This window comes from Haematobia irritans, chromosome 2, assembly GCF_050003625.1.
Source record: "Haematobia irritans isolate KBUSLIRL chromosome 2, ASM5000362v1, whole genome shotgun sequence".
In the NCBI taxonomy this organism is placed as follows: domain Eukaryota; kingdom Metazoa; phylum Arthropoda; class Insecta; order Diptera; family Muscidae; genus Haematobia; species Haematobia irritans.
In genome coordinates, this window is record NC_134398.1 from 230,139,361 (window position 1) to 230,155,875 (window position 16,515).

At 32.3% G+C, this 16,515-nt stretch overlaps 1 protein-coding gene across 1 annotated transcript; it reads right to left on the reverse strand.

Annotated features, from left to right (window-relative positions):
- Nucleotides 1–425: 425 nt before the first annotated feature.
- On the reverse strand, nucleotides 426–16,175 carry LOC142227329 (UDP-glycosyltransferase UGT5-like). The gene is made up of 4 exons (XM_075297801.1): nucleotides 16,011–16,175; nucleotides 7,851–8,160; nucleotides 1,452–2,461; nucleotides 426–1,388 (listed from the first exon to the last, which is right to left on the reverse strand). The coding sequence occupies exons 2-4, from the start codon at nucleotides 8,124–8,126 to the stop codon at nucleotides 1,106–1,108; spliced, it is 1,569 nt and encodes a 522-aa protein (XP_075153916.1). The 5' UTR covers nucleotides 8,127–8,160; nucleotides 16,011–16,175; the 3' UTR covers nucleotides 426–1,105.
- Between the last annotated feature and the right edge of the window lie 340 nt (nucleotides 16,176–16,515).

The window sequence follows — 16,515 nt, forward strand, 5'->3', positions numbered from 1 at the left end:
CCCCATATGAAGAAGACCAAGACAACGCACCGTGCCACAAGCCATTGAGAACGATGGCAAAAATTCATGTATTGGGCTTCGAATTGCTTCCCCACCCACCGTATTCACCAGATCTGGCCCCCAGCGACTTTTTCTTGTTCTCAGACCTCAAAAGGATGCTCGCAGGGAAAAAATTTTGCTGCAATGAAGAGGCGATCGCCGAAACTGAGGCCTACTTTGAGGCAAAACCGAAGGAGTAAAATCAAAAACTTGGAAGGTCGTTATAATCGTTGTATCGCTCTTGAAGGGAACTATGTTGAATAATAAAAACGAATTTTGACAAAAAAATGTGTTTTTCTTTGTTAGACCGGGGACTTATCAGCCAACCTGTTAAATATTACAGTTCTGTTGTATCACATTAAATAAATCTGAATTGATCAATACACTTTTGAATTTTATGATAAACCATTTATTTTACTAAATACTACACAAACAACAAATTAAAAACTATTCGTATACAAAAATACATACATATACATATAAAATTGTATGAGCGTATAAGCCAAATATTTAATATTTATATTTTTTGTACTAAATAAAATAACATCGTTTTCTTTTTGCACTGTGTAGACGCTGATAGTGAGTGATTGAATGACAAACCCTTCAATTTGTGGTACTGTACTAAGTTTAAATTTAACCGATAAAAGAAATCTGTAAAGACGGATTCTTTTCCGGCGAATTTGTTTATAACTTGACAATGAATGTTCTCGCAAAATTTATTTCCTTTAAAATTAACTATTAAAGAAAACTTTCGCAGATAAATTACTATGTCAACGCGATTAAACGAACTTAAGTCTTATCCGACCTTAAGGGGTTAACCCTTGCGATTCTAGAACCTTGTGTTTTAAGAATACATTTAACACATTACAAATTGATTCATGAGTTGTAACTGAATATCATCCATTTTCTCAGAACTCACACAAAATGCAGGAAAATAGGTCTTCCTGTTAGAGCAAAATTTGATTATATCCTACCAATGTTTAGAAATTTTCACTAATCGCATAATGTTTATATGTATATCACAACACAATTTGGGGGAGTTAAATGTACAGGATCAGTACAAATCCTAGTTGGACTTTACTTTAGTGGTTTTGTTCCGGTTGATATTTTGACGAATTTTACGCACCAGCATGCCCCATGTAATTAAGGAAAAGAGTCCAATGAATGCAAATATGGCATACACATCCAGGGAATAATAAGTGAAACGTGAGAGTTGAGGTGCTCGCGACTTAAGAAGTGGTGCTCCCTCAGTATTTGCTACATATTCCACCCACCAAATGGCCGTGTGCAGCGCCGCCTCTGGCCTGTGTTTGAAACCATACGACACAATTTTAGCATTATCGAAATATCTGCGGAATATGAAAAAAAAAATCAGATGGATATGTTAAGATGGTCACAGAAGGTGTACTTACGGTCTCTCCAACACTTTCTTTATTGATCTGATGACACTGTTTTCGTCTATGTCTTCATAGTTAAGGATCACGCCCATGCCTCGTTGTTTCATGGCTGCTGCATTTAGAAACTGATCGCCATACATTGGAGTTGCCACGACAGGAACTCCACAATATGCTGCCTCCGAACTGCCCATTAGACCCGCATGTGTCATGAATACCTTAACATTAGGATGACATAAAATATCTCTTTGTGGCAACCATTTGCTAATGTACATATTATCGGGTTTATGTGCCAGAGTATCATTCTCCCATTTCCAGATGACACGTTGCTTTAAACGTCTAGCAGCTTTGACAATTGCATCTCGTTTGGATACTGGCAAGGTTTCTGCCCTAATCATGGAGCCCCAACTGATGAAGACCACGCCATGATCGGCATTGTCCAGAAATTTTTGTAAATCTACATCCAAGGGTTTAGATTTCTGGATGTGTACGCCACCCAATTCGATAACAGAAGGTGGTAAGGGTTTGGCTCCACTCAAAGAAAAATGTTGATTGACAAACATCATCGTAGTCTCCTTTGCCAATTCACCCACGGAAGGCATGTCGTGACCAAATTTGAATTGTACAAAGGAGTCTGCAGCTGGAATAGAAAACATTTTGTACATGGCAATCATAACATGAAATGTAATCCAATTGCAAATACGTCCACCAAAAGTCATCTCTTCGCTCTGTCCCATGAACGTGGCTGGTATATACGATGGAATTATAGGCATTCCCATGCGTTCGTAATGCCATGGCATAATTGCACAACTAGATAGAGCTATTACAGGGGCATTTAGTTTGTATGCAACTCCCATCATGCAATCGGAATTGAATTGCTCCACTAAGATAATGTCATATTTAACCTTGTTATGAAGTACTTTTTGCAAGGCTTCGGAGCGTAATGTGTGATTGCAAGCATCTTTTCCCCATTCGTAAAGCAAAAAGAATTCTAAAAAGTGATTGTAGAATCGTCGGTTTTCGAATACCTGAAAAAATATGTAGAAAGATTTTATTAGTACGAATTTAAAATAAAATTAAAAACAGAATGGCGTACACCAAATATACTCTATTGTGTATAAACGCGAATGTCCTGCAGTGACCAATATGAAGGTTGTTTCCTACCAATGATTCTATTTGTATCTAAAGGCTGGTACCCTACCAGCATTTCAAAGTTCCATTTCAACCTCATCGTTACCACAGACTCGTAAATGTCACTTCAACCATCATGAAAAGGTACATCAAAAAGTACATGCAAGTAATTTGCCATCCCCACTGTTAAAAAAGCCATTTTTTTTGTGAAACGCCAAGCGCAACCAGCTTGTTATATTTTAATTAAATAAAAACGAAAATAAAGTTCTGAAAACATAGGTTATACGCTTAAAATTGTGAAAGGTATATTGGTGAACAATTTGGTGATTTTCCAAATGGAATAAAGTGATTGTTTTTCAGATATTTTACAGACGCGCTGCCTCCATGGAATAAAAACACTGGTTGATAGACGCAGCAACATGTAACTCGCTACTTGTAACTCAACATCATCATTAATGCCAAAAATTATGTTAAATGTAATATGATAGTGGTATAAATGTTATATTTTTAAGAATTTGTAAATGTTTAATCAAATTAATAAATATCTAAACAAACGTGTTTTACTCGACCACAATGATTCTTTTACAACTATCTTAAAATGCACTTTTTCTGATTGTTTGGAGGGTCCCTTATTGGCGTCGTTCTAAATTGATCTATAAAGGCACCTAATAATTGCACTCATGCGAAACATTTTTGTAGTAACTTGGCGTGGTACAACTTCTCAATAGTGACGGCGCTTTTCCGACGAGTTTTTGATGTCGTATATGATTGTTTTCGACGTAGTGGGGATTCTCAAAAGAGTCCCCAAATTCAAAAAATGTTGGCAGGGTATTAGGTTCGAATTATCGTGCTAAAATAGTCATAATAAACTTTTGCAAGGAAGATTGTCTGAGTATTAGAAGTGTGCGCGTGACACGAAATTCTTGTGACACGTGAGTGGTGAACAAAATCCAAAGCAACTCTCGTGAATGTGCGTGAATGGGACTAAAATAAATATGTCGTGCGTGAGAAATAAAGTCGGTTCGTGAAAATGTTGGGTTCTCGACAACATAAAATGCTAAGATACATAATTTCCGACAAAATAACATGGTTGCGATAAACATGTCGAACTATATTTTATTTTTTAATTTTGTAATATTTTCTCACTCCCAGTTGGAAAATGCTGTGAGTCTCGTGAATCGTCGGGAATCGTGCGTGAGTATAGGTTTCATTTCGTGAATATGCGTGAGTGTGAGTGAAATTTCACACACGCGCATACCTCTAATGAGTATATAATTATGCCAACATTTTTTGGAACATTAGCGTTTGAAAGTTCTAAACTCGTCGACTGATGAGATGCTTAAACTTAAGAATACGATAAGCAAACTTTTTTCGCTACCATCAATTAATAAATATATTGCGTTTTCATACAACTTTCGTTGTTTTACAATAACCAAACCGAAACCAAACAAATTTTGTTATTCATAACAGCAAAAACGTTTGCGAAAAAGCAGTTCTTGTCTGCTGAAAAACAGCAGTCAGTGCACGCAGAGAAGGAATCTCAGATACCTTAAACATGTTTTAGGAGCCAAATGTTACTCTTGGTTGGAGAACATGGAACATTTTTGTTTCAAAAATGCTCAGATACATAATTTCCGAGAAAGTAATGCGACAAACTTGTTACATGTTTCTCATCCAAAAATATTATTTTTCTCTTGAAACCTGTTTGAAGTAATCACATTCTGGGTGTGTTTGCTATTAATAGCAGTTTTTTTTCTATGAGTGTACAGTTTTTTGTTTCAACTACAACTTAAAAAAAAATAACAGACAAAAACTAATTTTTTAGCAGATTTTCCCCTAAGTCTATCAACAAATTTCTTTGAGTGTAGCGAAAAGCCTGTGATATATTCTCATTTATTCCTTTATTACTGAAGACGGGGTTTAGAAGATTTAAAATTTTCATTATATCCATAAATTAATGCATGTAAGGGATATTCGTTTACAATAAAATGCGAACGTGACAAAATTTAAAAAGAAGAATAAATATATATGTATGTATACTGCTAAATAGCAATAATGAATGCAAGCTTTCTAGTAAATACTTTCTCAGATCTTTTCTCGACAATTTTGAATTTCATTACAATTTGCTTATTCGATTGTATATTCACAAGATCAGCTTTCATGTTTGATACACAGAGACAATTTTAAAATCGTCAGTTTTTACCTAAAGCTGAGTACTATGTTCAGTTTACAAGCTGAAAACCAGCTTGTTTTCACGGTTACTTTTTTTAATTAACTAATTTAGAAATACAAAATTATTTGCAATCAATTCCTTGGTGTTTTGTTTGTTTCAATTTAGTGTGTTGGTGAAAAAACCGAACATAGTACTCACCTTAATATGGAAGATTATGAAATCTAAATTTTAGGACTCGTAATTTACACAATATTAAAGACAAATTTCTTTAAAATAATGAAATTTTAACTAAAATAAGGTTTATAATTTTTGCTTCAACATTTTTTTCATTAAATTTAGAACACAAATCTTTGAAAGTAGCGTCCTTCCGTTACAGGCGTAACGCTTTCAATTTCAATCGTTTTTAAATTAACTGACATATTGCATCTTTAGATTTAAGGTAAAGGTGTGGGTATTAAGTTCGAGTTTAAGGTGGGTACTAAGTTCGAGTTTAGCCACTAAAATCGATAAAGTGAAAACTAAATCAGTAAGAAAAACGCATAAAATTATACATATTTGTTGCAAATTTTTTTTATAACTTGATGGGGAAAAGCCCAAAGCAAATTTTCACAAAGTTTGTATTCCTTAAAATAGATTATTAAAGAAAAGTAAAAAATTAAGATTTTAGCGGCTAAACTCGAACTTAATACCCACCTTAAAGGTGGGCCGCAAAAATCGCTAAAGTGAAAACTGAATCAGAAAAAAAGTCATACAATTATACAAATTTTGTTGCAAATTTTATTATAACTTGAAGGGGAATAACCCAAAGCAAATTTTCACAAAGTTTGTATTCTTTAAAGTGGATTAATTAAGAAAAGTAATCGTGAAAAAATAGCAATTAATACCCACTTTTAGCCGTTAAAATCGCAATTTTTTCACGATTACTTTTCTTTAATAATCCATTTTAAGGAAAACGAACTTTGGGAAAATTAGCTTTGGGCTACATAACAAATATGTATAATTTTATGCCTTTTTTACTGATTTAGTTTTCATATAAGTCCATACGTAGGGGAGCTATATCTAAAACTGATCTGATTTCAATCAAATTTGGCATGCACAAGGCGGGCGTGCTCACCATTGCCACCGTGGTTCAATGGTTAGCATGCCCACCTTGCATACACAAGGTCGTGGGTTCGATTCCTGCTACGACCGAACACCAAAATGTTTTTCAGCGGTGGATTATCCCACCTCAGTAATGCTGGTGTCATTTCTGAGGGTTTCAAAGCTTCTCTAAGTGGTTTCTCTGGAATGTGGAACGCCGTTCGGACTCGGCTATAAAAAGGAAGTCCCTTGTCATTGAGCTTAACATGGAATCGGGCAGCACTTAGTGATAAGAGAGAAGTTCAACACTGTGGTATCACAATGGACTGAATAGTCTAAGTGAGCCTGATACATCGGGCTGCCACCTAACCTAAGAACTTTAATACTACTCCCCGTGCAAAATTTCACGAAAATCAGAGTAAAACTTTCGCTTCTGAATGATATATATGCGAGCTATTTGGTACACTTTAGCATACAACTAAGCCTACTCCTTGTGCAAATTTTGAAGCAAATCTGGGTAAAATCTGCCTTCTGGAACCATATAAGTACATATCGAAAGATATTGAGAGCTATATGTAAATCTGACCCGATTTCTTCCAAAAACAATAGGGTTCTATTCTGACCAAAAAAAAATATACTTGTGCCAAATTTTAAGTCGATTGGACTATAACTGCGACCTAGACTTTGATCACAAAAATGTGTTCACAGACAAACGGACAGATGGACATGGCTAGATCGACTTAGGGGCCACTCTGAGTCTATCACGTCTCCTTCTGGGCGTTGCAAACATATGCCCCAACTTATAAAATCCTGTTCCATCGTGTGGTCCAGGGTATAACAAATATCGAAACAGTGTTAACATTTTTCATTTAAATTGTGAAACTCTTTTATAAAATGCACGAAATAGTTCTTAGGGAGTACGCAAACTATTCATTAAAAGTACGAAATATTTTCGTTAAAAGACGTTTCGTTCTCATAATTACAAATATCGATTTCCAACCATATAAAGATTATCTACCGATGTCCGCCTAGCCGTCTGTTACAACGATGGTGTTATTGTCTTGAAATTTTGCATAGATTTGTATGTAATCTATGCAAAATTTCAAGGGATTATTTTCGGATATAGCATCCATATAAATCTTCAAACCAATTTGAATTCCTAGAAAGATGATTTTAATTCCGATTTGACCATAATTCGGGTTTCAGGTTTAGCTTGTTTGAAGGCCTTTATACCATCATAATATTAAAACAAGAATCGCCTCAATTACTGCTACCCATTACACTAGTTTACACTCAAAATGTACACTTGATGAAAATCAACTTTTCTTATGTATTTTGAGCTGCTGAATTCGAAAAAAAAAATGTTTTGTATAGCTCTTTTTTCACTAAACACAATATATCTCGAGTTATGTCCGATTATAAAGTTGGTACTTAAATGAAAGGTAATAAGATGACGAATAATCGTGTATAATTGGATCTGTGATAAGTTAAGTGGTTCAAAAAATATCAATGCGAAAAGTACAAATTTTCAAAAAAAAAAAATCGTATTTTACAATGGACCTTTTCCGCCAGAAAAGTATAAACCATTTAAAAAAATTCTCTTCATGGTCGTATAGACGATACTTTAACGTAAGTAATAAGATCAACTAGAAGAAAAACGACCGAAAAATGGCAAAGTTATAAGAAAAAAGAGCGAAAATCTAAAAATAACGGGATAACTCAAAAACTGTTCCATAAAAAAAAAATTTAAAAATTTTTTCGAATTCAGCAGATCAAAATACATAAGAAAAGTTGATTTTCATCAAGTGTACATGATTTTTTTTGTAAACTCGTGTTATTGTAGCGCTCTGATTTACTTATCTCATCAATGATCGTTATAAACAGATCGATTAAGCAAAGTTTTGTTTTTGAGTGTACACAAAACTCCCATCCATTTTATGAGACAATTTATACAAAACACGCAAACATTTACCACAACAATATTAAATTACAATTGAATGTTATTATTTTGTAAAAAAATAAATAATAATTACCTTTAAATCAACGCTATTCGATAAAGTCTCCTTTCCGGTCAATGGAATATCCACATAACCCACTGGTGGACTTTTGTCTGGAAAGTGGCTTACAACTGTTACTTCATGTCCTCTTTCTGCCAATCCTCTCAATATGGGATGAAAGAAGTGAAAGTGACTTACTCCTGGATGGGGAAATAAACCTAAAATTTTTAAATTGTGACGTCTTGCATCAACAGGTGTAGATAATGTGGCCAATAGGGAGATCAAAGAGGTTATCCATATTAGAGATGCCATCGAATGTGGTAATTGTCAATGATATTTCATTTAGCTAAAAACAGATAGGAAATACATTAAGACGGAATGCCATTTGTCATTTGTTTCCATCATTAAATATTTTTGCAAAGTCATAATTTCGATTGTTTATTTATTTATTTTATGCTAAACTTATTGTGGGAAAAAGAGAAATGCTTTAGCAACTGATACAAAATTATATTGAAAAAATATCAAAGATTTCATGCCCTTTAAATGCGTAAGCGATATCCAATATCAACATAATTCAAGTTAACGACAAATGTCCATATTCAAAATAATTAATTTAACAGTTTATCGAAGGTATTTATATGGTCTTAGATTTAAAGATTAATTTTTCTTTTTTTAATAAGGGGGTAGATCTTAGGAATTGGTTAAGCTTTTTTTGAATCTCTAGATTAAAGATAAAAACATCAAATATAACTTACGACGTATTTTTATAATTTGTATTTTTATTTTTTTTTGTACATGAGTCCCTTTGTTAATATATCGCCCAAAGAGAATGAAAATTTGATAAACAAGACCTGTATCTTACGGTGATTTCGATTGGGAAAAAAGATGCCAGGTCACTAAAGCCAAATTGACTTTATTTTCGTTCATGGAATTCTTATGTTTTGAGAAGTTTCCTTTAATAAATGTTTGCGTACGTTAGTTAAATTAACTAAAAATTATACATAAACAATTTACTTATGTTCGTGATATCGGCACGCTTTCGGCGTTTGTTATACTGTTTAGTTAAACTTTTCTAGAATTTACCAAACTTTTCAAAAACAAATCAAAACTCCCTCATGGTGGGTTCATTGTTTTTTTTTTTGTATACAACAAGGTTAAACTAAGTGTATAAAAAGAGGTCTGCTCCGGTTGAGGTTGATGAAAACACTAATTTTATGTTAAATTTTTCTTTCTTAATTGCTATCTTACAAACTAACCTTCTTAACCTTCTATTATCCTGCCATAAAACTAATTGCTTATATCTACCCTGGAAATTCCATACATTAAACTCTAGGTAGCACTAATTATAGTAACATATACACAATTGATAAGTGGTAAACAATTCTCAACCAATATCCACAATTCTACCTAGCTATGGACACATATCTCATTTAGCCTGTACAGAAACATGCGTTTGCTTAGGATAAATGCTTAGGAGAAAAGACATTTTTTGAACCATATAATGATATTTTTTTTGAACCACTTAACTTATCACAGATCCAATTATAAACGATTATTCGTAATCTCAATACATTCAAGTACCAACTAGGTCATTCGGGATCGATTTTTATAAATCCCGGGATTCGGGATTTCAAAATGTAGAATCCCGGGATCCCGGGATTTTTCGCGATTCCGACATTTTTGGGATTCTTAAAATATTTTAAGTAATACAAATCTATAGCGCCAAAAATTAGTTGGTTTAATTCAATGTCATTAACAAAAGACAACAAAAGAACATAAAAGTAAATTAAAAAGCAATTTAAAATTGCTATCACAATTAGACCAACAATATGAAGAAAAGAAAAAATTATAAAAAAATAAAGTAAAAAGCAATTTCATATCTCTATCTTACTCAGTAAAACGTTTTAAGGATTATGATTAGATTAAGTATATTTTCGTACACTTGCATTAATCCTTTATTTTTTCTTCGTTTTAAGTAACTTCTTTGGCCTTTTATTGTCGAAGAGACATTGCCATAACTAATCAAAGGCCCAAAAACAAAACAAAAAATAACTTCTCAAAAACATCAAGCCATCCAAATTTTTATCAGATAAACGCGATCTTGTCATTGATTTTATTTTATGTGGCACGAATTGCATGAACTCATTGTTCAAAGGAGAACTTTATCGTTTACTTCGATTTTTGATGAAATTGTGCTTTTTATAATATACCTCGTGTATAATTTCCCAATGTGTACCATAAATGTTTATTAACTCAATATATCGGGTATGAAATATAAGGGCCGTTTGCACTGAATAAACACTTCAATTTTTTAATAGGGCTGTTTTATTTTAACACTGGATGCAGCATTTGTATGGGCTATCCAGAACATCTCATCAGTGCAAGTCGAGTCGGTGTTACCAGATTGCATTTTGATAAAGTGACGCTTTTTAGATTAACAATAGCAGTTTATTGTGACAAATTTATCGATTATCATGAAATTCAAAGTGATACAGTGTCATGAATAATCGCAGCAGCATAAGCGTAGGAAGGCCTCTGGGGAGGGGGCTTAGACCCCCCCCCCCCCCCCGAAAAATTGTAGCCCCCCCAGAATTTGAAAACCTATTTACGATTTTACATTTTTATAAAAATTAAGCAAGTATATACTCGTACTACGCACAAAGTTCCACTAAAGACTTTCATGCACAATCGAATTACTTGGGTTATGGTAGAAGTCTGATATTTATGAAATAAAGCTGTGGTTGAACTTATGATTTAGTTGAATAAAAAATAGTAATTGATATTAAAACTATTCTTTCATAAATTAATATCTTAGTAATGCTGCAAAAAAGCGTCGCCAAAAAAGAAGTTAAAATGTTCTTTTTGGGTCTGGAAGTGGTACAAAATTGGCGGAGGAGCGATGAATGTAATATGAACTTGTCATAGAACGAATGTCCACCGTTTCAACAGCCGTTGCAATGAATTTGCATAACTTCTTAAGGTGTGATCCGAATTCAGTGTTTTGAATGTGAATTAAAAATTTTGTGATATTTCCCCATAAAAATTTTGTGATATTTATACTTTTTTAATGCATTCTAATGCTTGTTTGAAACGTTTTCCCTCGAATATTTTCAAATATTATCGATTTTTCTATAATGGAATTTTTGTGGCAAAATTTGAATAATTTGTACCATTTTATTTATTCTTACACCCAAAGAAATTTATTCTTACACCCAAAGAAATTTTGCAGAAAGTCTGGTGAAAAAGGGACAGCAGTCATTGTTTGCTGAAATAGCAAACATTTCCTGCTATTTTTGAAGTTCGATTACACTACAACATGTTTTATTTTGGCTAAAACAAATAAAAATATCAACTTAGGAGCTATGCTAACATAATTAAAACAATATTTTATGAATATCTATAGTATTTGACCAAAAATCTGAATATTTATCGAATTGAGGCATAACAGCAAACAAAATGTTTTCCGATCGTATTTAGGAGCTTGTAAGTATATTACAGTGCAAAAATATACCAAAAACTACTTTTGGTTCTTAAATAGGCTTTGGGGAAAATTGTATAACCTAAAAATTTTATAAATTGTTGTTCATTACGCCCTGAAGTACAAAAATATAACAGCAGACATCGACAGCTGTTTTTAGCAGACTTTTTTCTATGAGTATACTCTTTTTTTCAACTATTTGAAAAAAGAAAACAAAAAACTACGCATTAAAATATAAAAAAATGAAGTAAAAAACTTCCTGTGTAGTTAAAATAGTTAACTTCTTTGTGAAGACATTCTTGGAAGTGCTTTTAAAGTTGTGCCTTTAGAACAACTCCCAATTTTTTGCTGGGAAAAGTGTGGAACTACCCTACGGGAAGTGGATCAACCACAGAACTGGTACAGGACTAGTACCTGGTGTGTATGGACCAGTCCCAGTTCTGATCAAAACGTATGGAAGGCACCGTCCAATTTAACATGGGTTTGTCATTGACGGAGTAAACTTATACTTTAGCAGGAGCAACCCATAAACAGGTCCTCAGGAACAAGTCTCGGACAAACTCTTAGAAATCTCTTTCAATTTGAGCTCCTAATCGAACCCGAAATGAAAACAAAAACTTTTGAACTATGTCGAACAAAAGGTTATTCTGATAATTTTATTTCACTAAATGTGAAAATTGCAACTAACTGGAGCAAAGGTACCAGTTCTGTGATAGGTCCGTCAGTGGCAATTTGCACCAATTTCCCGTAGAGTACTTTTAGTTGCTTTATTATAAATTGATTGTCGAGTTATTTTGATGTCTATTTTTTTATTCAATTTTATGAAATAAAACATTAGTTGAACCTATAAGTTCAGTCTATAAAGTTTTAGCTAGGGGGGCTATAGCCCCCCCTAGGAAAATTGTCTAGCTACGCTAATGCGCAGCAGTACATATTTATAACTATTTGAGCATTTCATACATTAAAAATTGATGATTTCACTTGTTTTCTGTGTTTGTTTTTAAACAGCTGATGACACTGTGGCATATCTTTTGAAGATGTCCTGGATAAACGAGTACTCTGTTTTCTTTTAGTCCGAGACTGCTTAGGGTATCCAGTGCAAAATAAATAATGCTAAAAAGCGACAAATTTAACAAATTTTATTATTATAGTTGTTCAAACTGGACTTTTTGGTCAGTTGGTTTTTGTGTGAATTAAATAAAAATAATTTATTTCATATTTTACTCAACGTTTCGTTGGTTCTTCCCAACTTCATCAGGAGTGTTTTATTGAAAATCCTAGAGACAAAATTGCACACACTGAAAAAACAGTGAACCCACCAGGAAAGATAACTTTCGATTCATTTTAGAAAATTTGGAACTTTTTTAGAAAATTTTAACTAAACGGTATTACAAGCGCTGGCATCACTCCGATATGGCAAAAATAAGTAAATATTTTTCGACAAATTCAAGAAAATTTATTAGACATAACTAAATTTTTTCAGTAGTTAAAGAGAATTTTGTAGTTTTAAGAGAAATCTTGGAGTTCAAAATTGCAAGAATGTCTTTAGTGACATACGAAGTTCATGATGGACACATTTTTGGTAAAATTTACAAATTTAAAGAAATAATGAACTATTTGTAAGAAATACGAAATTAGGAAATCTTTATGCTTTATTTGTGTATAACTTTTTCCCGTTTTTTAGTTCATTTCACTAACATACGCAAAAAATTATTTGACTAAAATAAACTTTTTCCAAACACAATGATTCTATGAACTAATATAAAGTTAATATGGCTTTAGTGAAATAGAGAGTTCACTTTTTTTTGAGTGCAGTTTTACATTCTTCTATGATGTGTATAATAAGCTCTACTTACAATAAGTTTTACGTTTTCTTATTAATTAATATAAAGCTGGACATCACGACACATATTTTAATAATAATTAATAATAATAAGCAAATTTATTGCAGCGAAACCCCTTATACTAACATCACAGAACTGAACACTTTAAAATATTACAACTGAATAATGTAGCTTTGTGCTGTCTCTATCTTCCTTTGTGTTAATGGACGTTTTTATTCTCTTTTGTATACGTAGGCTCTCTAGTGTGTATCTCTTATGTTCGATCTTCTCCTTTTTTAATTTTTTTCGGGATCCCGAAAAACCCCGGGATTCGGGATTAATCCCGTCCCGAAAAATCTCCGGATTCGGGATTAATCCCGTCTCGAAAATCCCGGTATTCCGGGATGGGATTTATCCCGTATGATAGCCCTATTACCAACAATCGGACATTTTTAACTCGAGATATAATTTGAAGAAGAAAGAGCGAAAAACTAAAAATAACGGGATATCTCAAAAACTGTTCCATAAAAATTAAAAAAAAAAATTTCGAATTTAGCAGATCAAAATTCATAAAAAAGTCACATCATCGTCAAATATATGTTACATGAAAAAAAAATTATTTTGTAAAGTAGAGTAGTTAAAGTCTAATTGAGCTACATGAAAATAGCTGTAAGTAACCAAATCTAAACAATTTTGTTTTCCCTTTTATTATTATCATTATCTTTATTTGTAATTTGAAGCCTTAAGGCCGGTACTATGTTCATTCTTGCGAAAAAATTTTGTAGAAACCATTATTTCGCACATAGAAAGCGGTGTTCATTTAGGTAACTTGGAGCGCTATTTTACAGGGAGCGATATTGAATTAAGTTGGTGGTTGCTGTTTGTTATTACAAAATTAACATTTTATTTTCCTTGGGCAATTGATCTGCTGCTCCTTTGATCCTTTGTATAGTTTCGGAACAAAAATATAATCCGTGTTTGTGTTATAAACCCACACAAATAGTTTTAATAAATAAATTATTTCTTAATTCACATTGCAAATGGCGCCATGCTATAAACGTCAGTTTTTCAACTCGAAAAAAAAACAAAGTACCACAAATGGAAAAATTTCGCTAGTTTTTCGCATTTTTCGATTTTGTATGGAGTTTCAACGCGAAAACCGAACATAGTACCGGCCTTTAAAGGTTAATTGAGGTAAATTAAAATAAATATACTAAAGAATAACTCTCCGAAACAAAGCTTTACTTATAATCTAAAATGGTTAAAGGTATGGAACTAAAGTGATCACAAATATAAACTTCTTAAGTCTAAAAAAATATAAAATTTTATAATTTGCAATTAAAAAAACTAAGTTTCAACTTGAATAGTAAAAATGTGTTTTATGTTTATTTTGAATTTGTTGTTGTTGAATTTGTTTGTTGTTTTTTAAAGAAATAATTCGTAAGTAAAGAAATATGTTAATGCATTGATTTACTCCCTTTAAACTTTTGATTTATTTTCAAAAAAAAACATCATATCTCAATAACAAAATTATTGTTTTTGTTATTTTTAGATAAACTATTTTATTTACTAATTTATAAACAAACCGGCAAATATTTTTCAAATTCACAACACCTGAGTTGATATCAATTTGTTGGTTGTTATCAAAGATAATAGAGAAGAGAAGATGAGAAATTGGTTTGCGTCATACAAAATGTTGCAATTACCACGCTAGATCCATACATGTTTGAAATTTTTTATTTTCAATTTTTTTTTATGACAAACTCACATTTATTAATGAAGACAAAGCTAAATATTGATCATTAAGTAAATAATTTTATTTTTCTACTTGTTCCCAGCAATTTGCTGCTCCTATTTTCTTTTTTATTTTAATGTATCGAGCCTAAACGACATGTTGAGACCTAGCGTTGTAAATGGTATGAAGGTCTCAGCTATTAATTTCATATCTTCCTCGTATTATTTATTGTCTTTGGTCATAGCCACAGATAATGTTATTTGTTTGTTCTGTTTTTTTTTTTATTATTATTATATTAAGAGCTCAGTTTTTCTTTAAGTGCAAACAATCAATGAGAAAATTCTTTCTTGGCATATTGATTGTGGAGAACACTTTTTCACTACCGCCTTCGTGAATATCGGACTTCTATTAATTGGTTATGGAAAATAGAAAACCAGATCTATGAAATTTGTTTTTTAAATAAAATATAGCAAAACGACACAAGTGAGCTATTACACATAGCTAAGTTGTAATATAAAGTGATTAGCATCCTTTGTGTGTTGAGTTTCATTCAATCGCCACCAATCAGCCATATAGCATGAGCACTATTTCCTAAACAGCCTTATGAATATAACAGTCATTTTTGGCAACGTCTAATCTCTAGCGAAATAAATCTTGTTTAACGATACACAAGCGTATTTCAATAATTTATTTCCAATTTGGCGAGATCCATTTTACATTTGGTCATGGATGTGTTTCATTACGGATGGGTGGTGGTGACCTGACCACTTGCTACAGTCAAAGTCAATGTTAATTAATTGCAAAGATAGTCAACAACCAGATACCCCATGACGACTACTGACTGCACTTGTTGGTGTTCCCGTTTCTCTAGTCTGCTTTACTTGAAATACAGATCACAGTTCACACACTATTTTTTAGCATTTCTTTTATTATGTAAAAAAGAAAACTCATCTTCGTTGCATCACCAAGTAATTGTAACTTTTGAATATTTTTTTTTTTTAATTTATTTGAGCATTTTTTGGTTCTTTTAAATCTTCATTAGCTTTTTAAGAAAACCCTTCAGGATTTAGCATTTATTTGTTTTAACCTCAAGATGCCTTTATGCGGCATATATGTATGTATGAGGAAATATTAAGACATTAAAAAAATAGTTTCCATACCGTATGAGGAAAACGTAATTATTTATGTGCAGAAAAACACTGTCGTTTGGACGAATAACAAAAAAAAAAAAAAACTACAACCGCAAAAACCGACCATTCACTTTGAAATCTCCCGGTGGACTGTCTGATTGATGCGTTGTTGGTACGTTTGTTTAAAACTAAAGTGTGTGATGATGAGCTGCACAACACCATATATACAACCATTTTAAATGCAAAAACGGTTAACAATAGGTTTGTAAAAAATTTATAATAAAACAACAACAAAATCTACACACTATAAACGTTTATTTTCAAGTTATCTCAAATGACCACCAATTACTAAATACAATTTTTTTTTTTTGATAGTTATGAGCTTTTGCATTTTATGTAATGGCGTACTTTTACACTATCGTTACAACACATCAATAAATAGATAATATATGTACAATTGACAAAAACTGTTTCTCTTTCTCTTTTCTCTCTGAAGATTTGCAAGAATTCTTCATTGTCCAAAATGAGCAAGAAA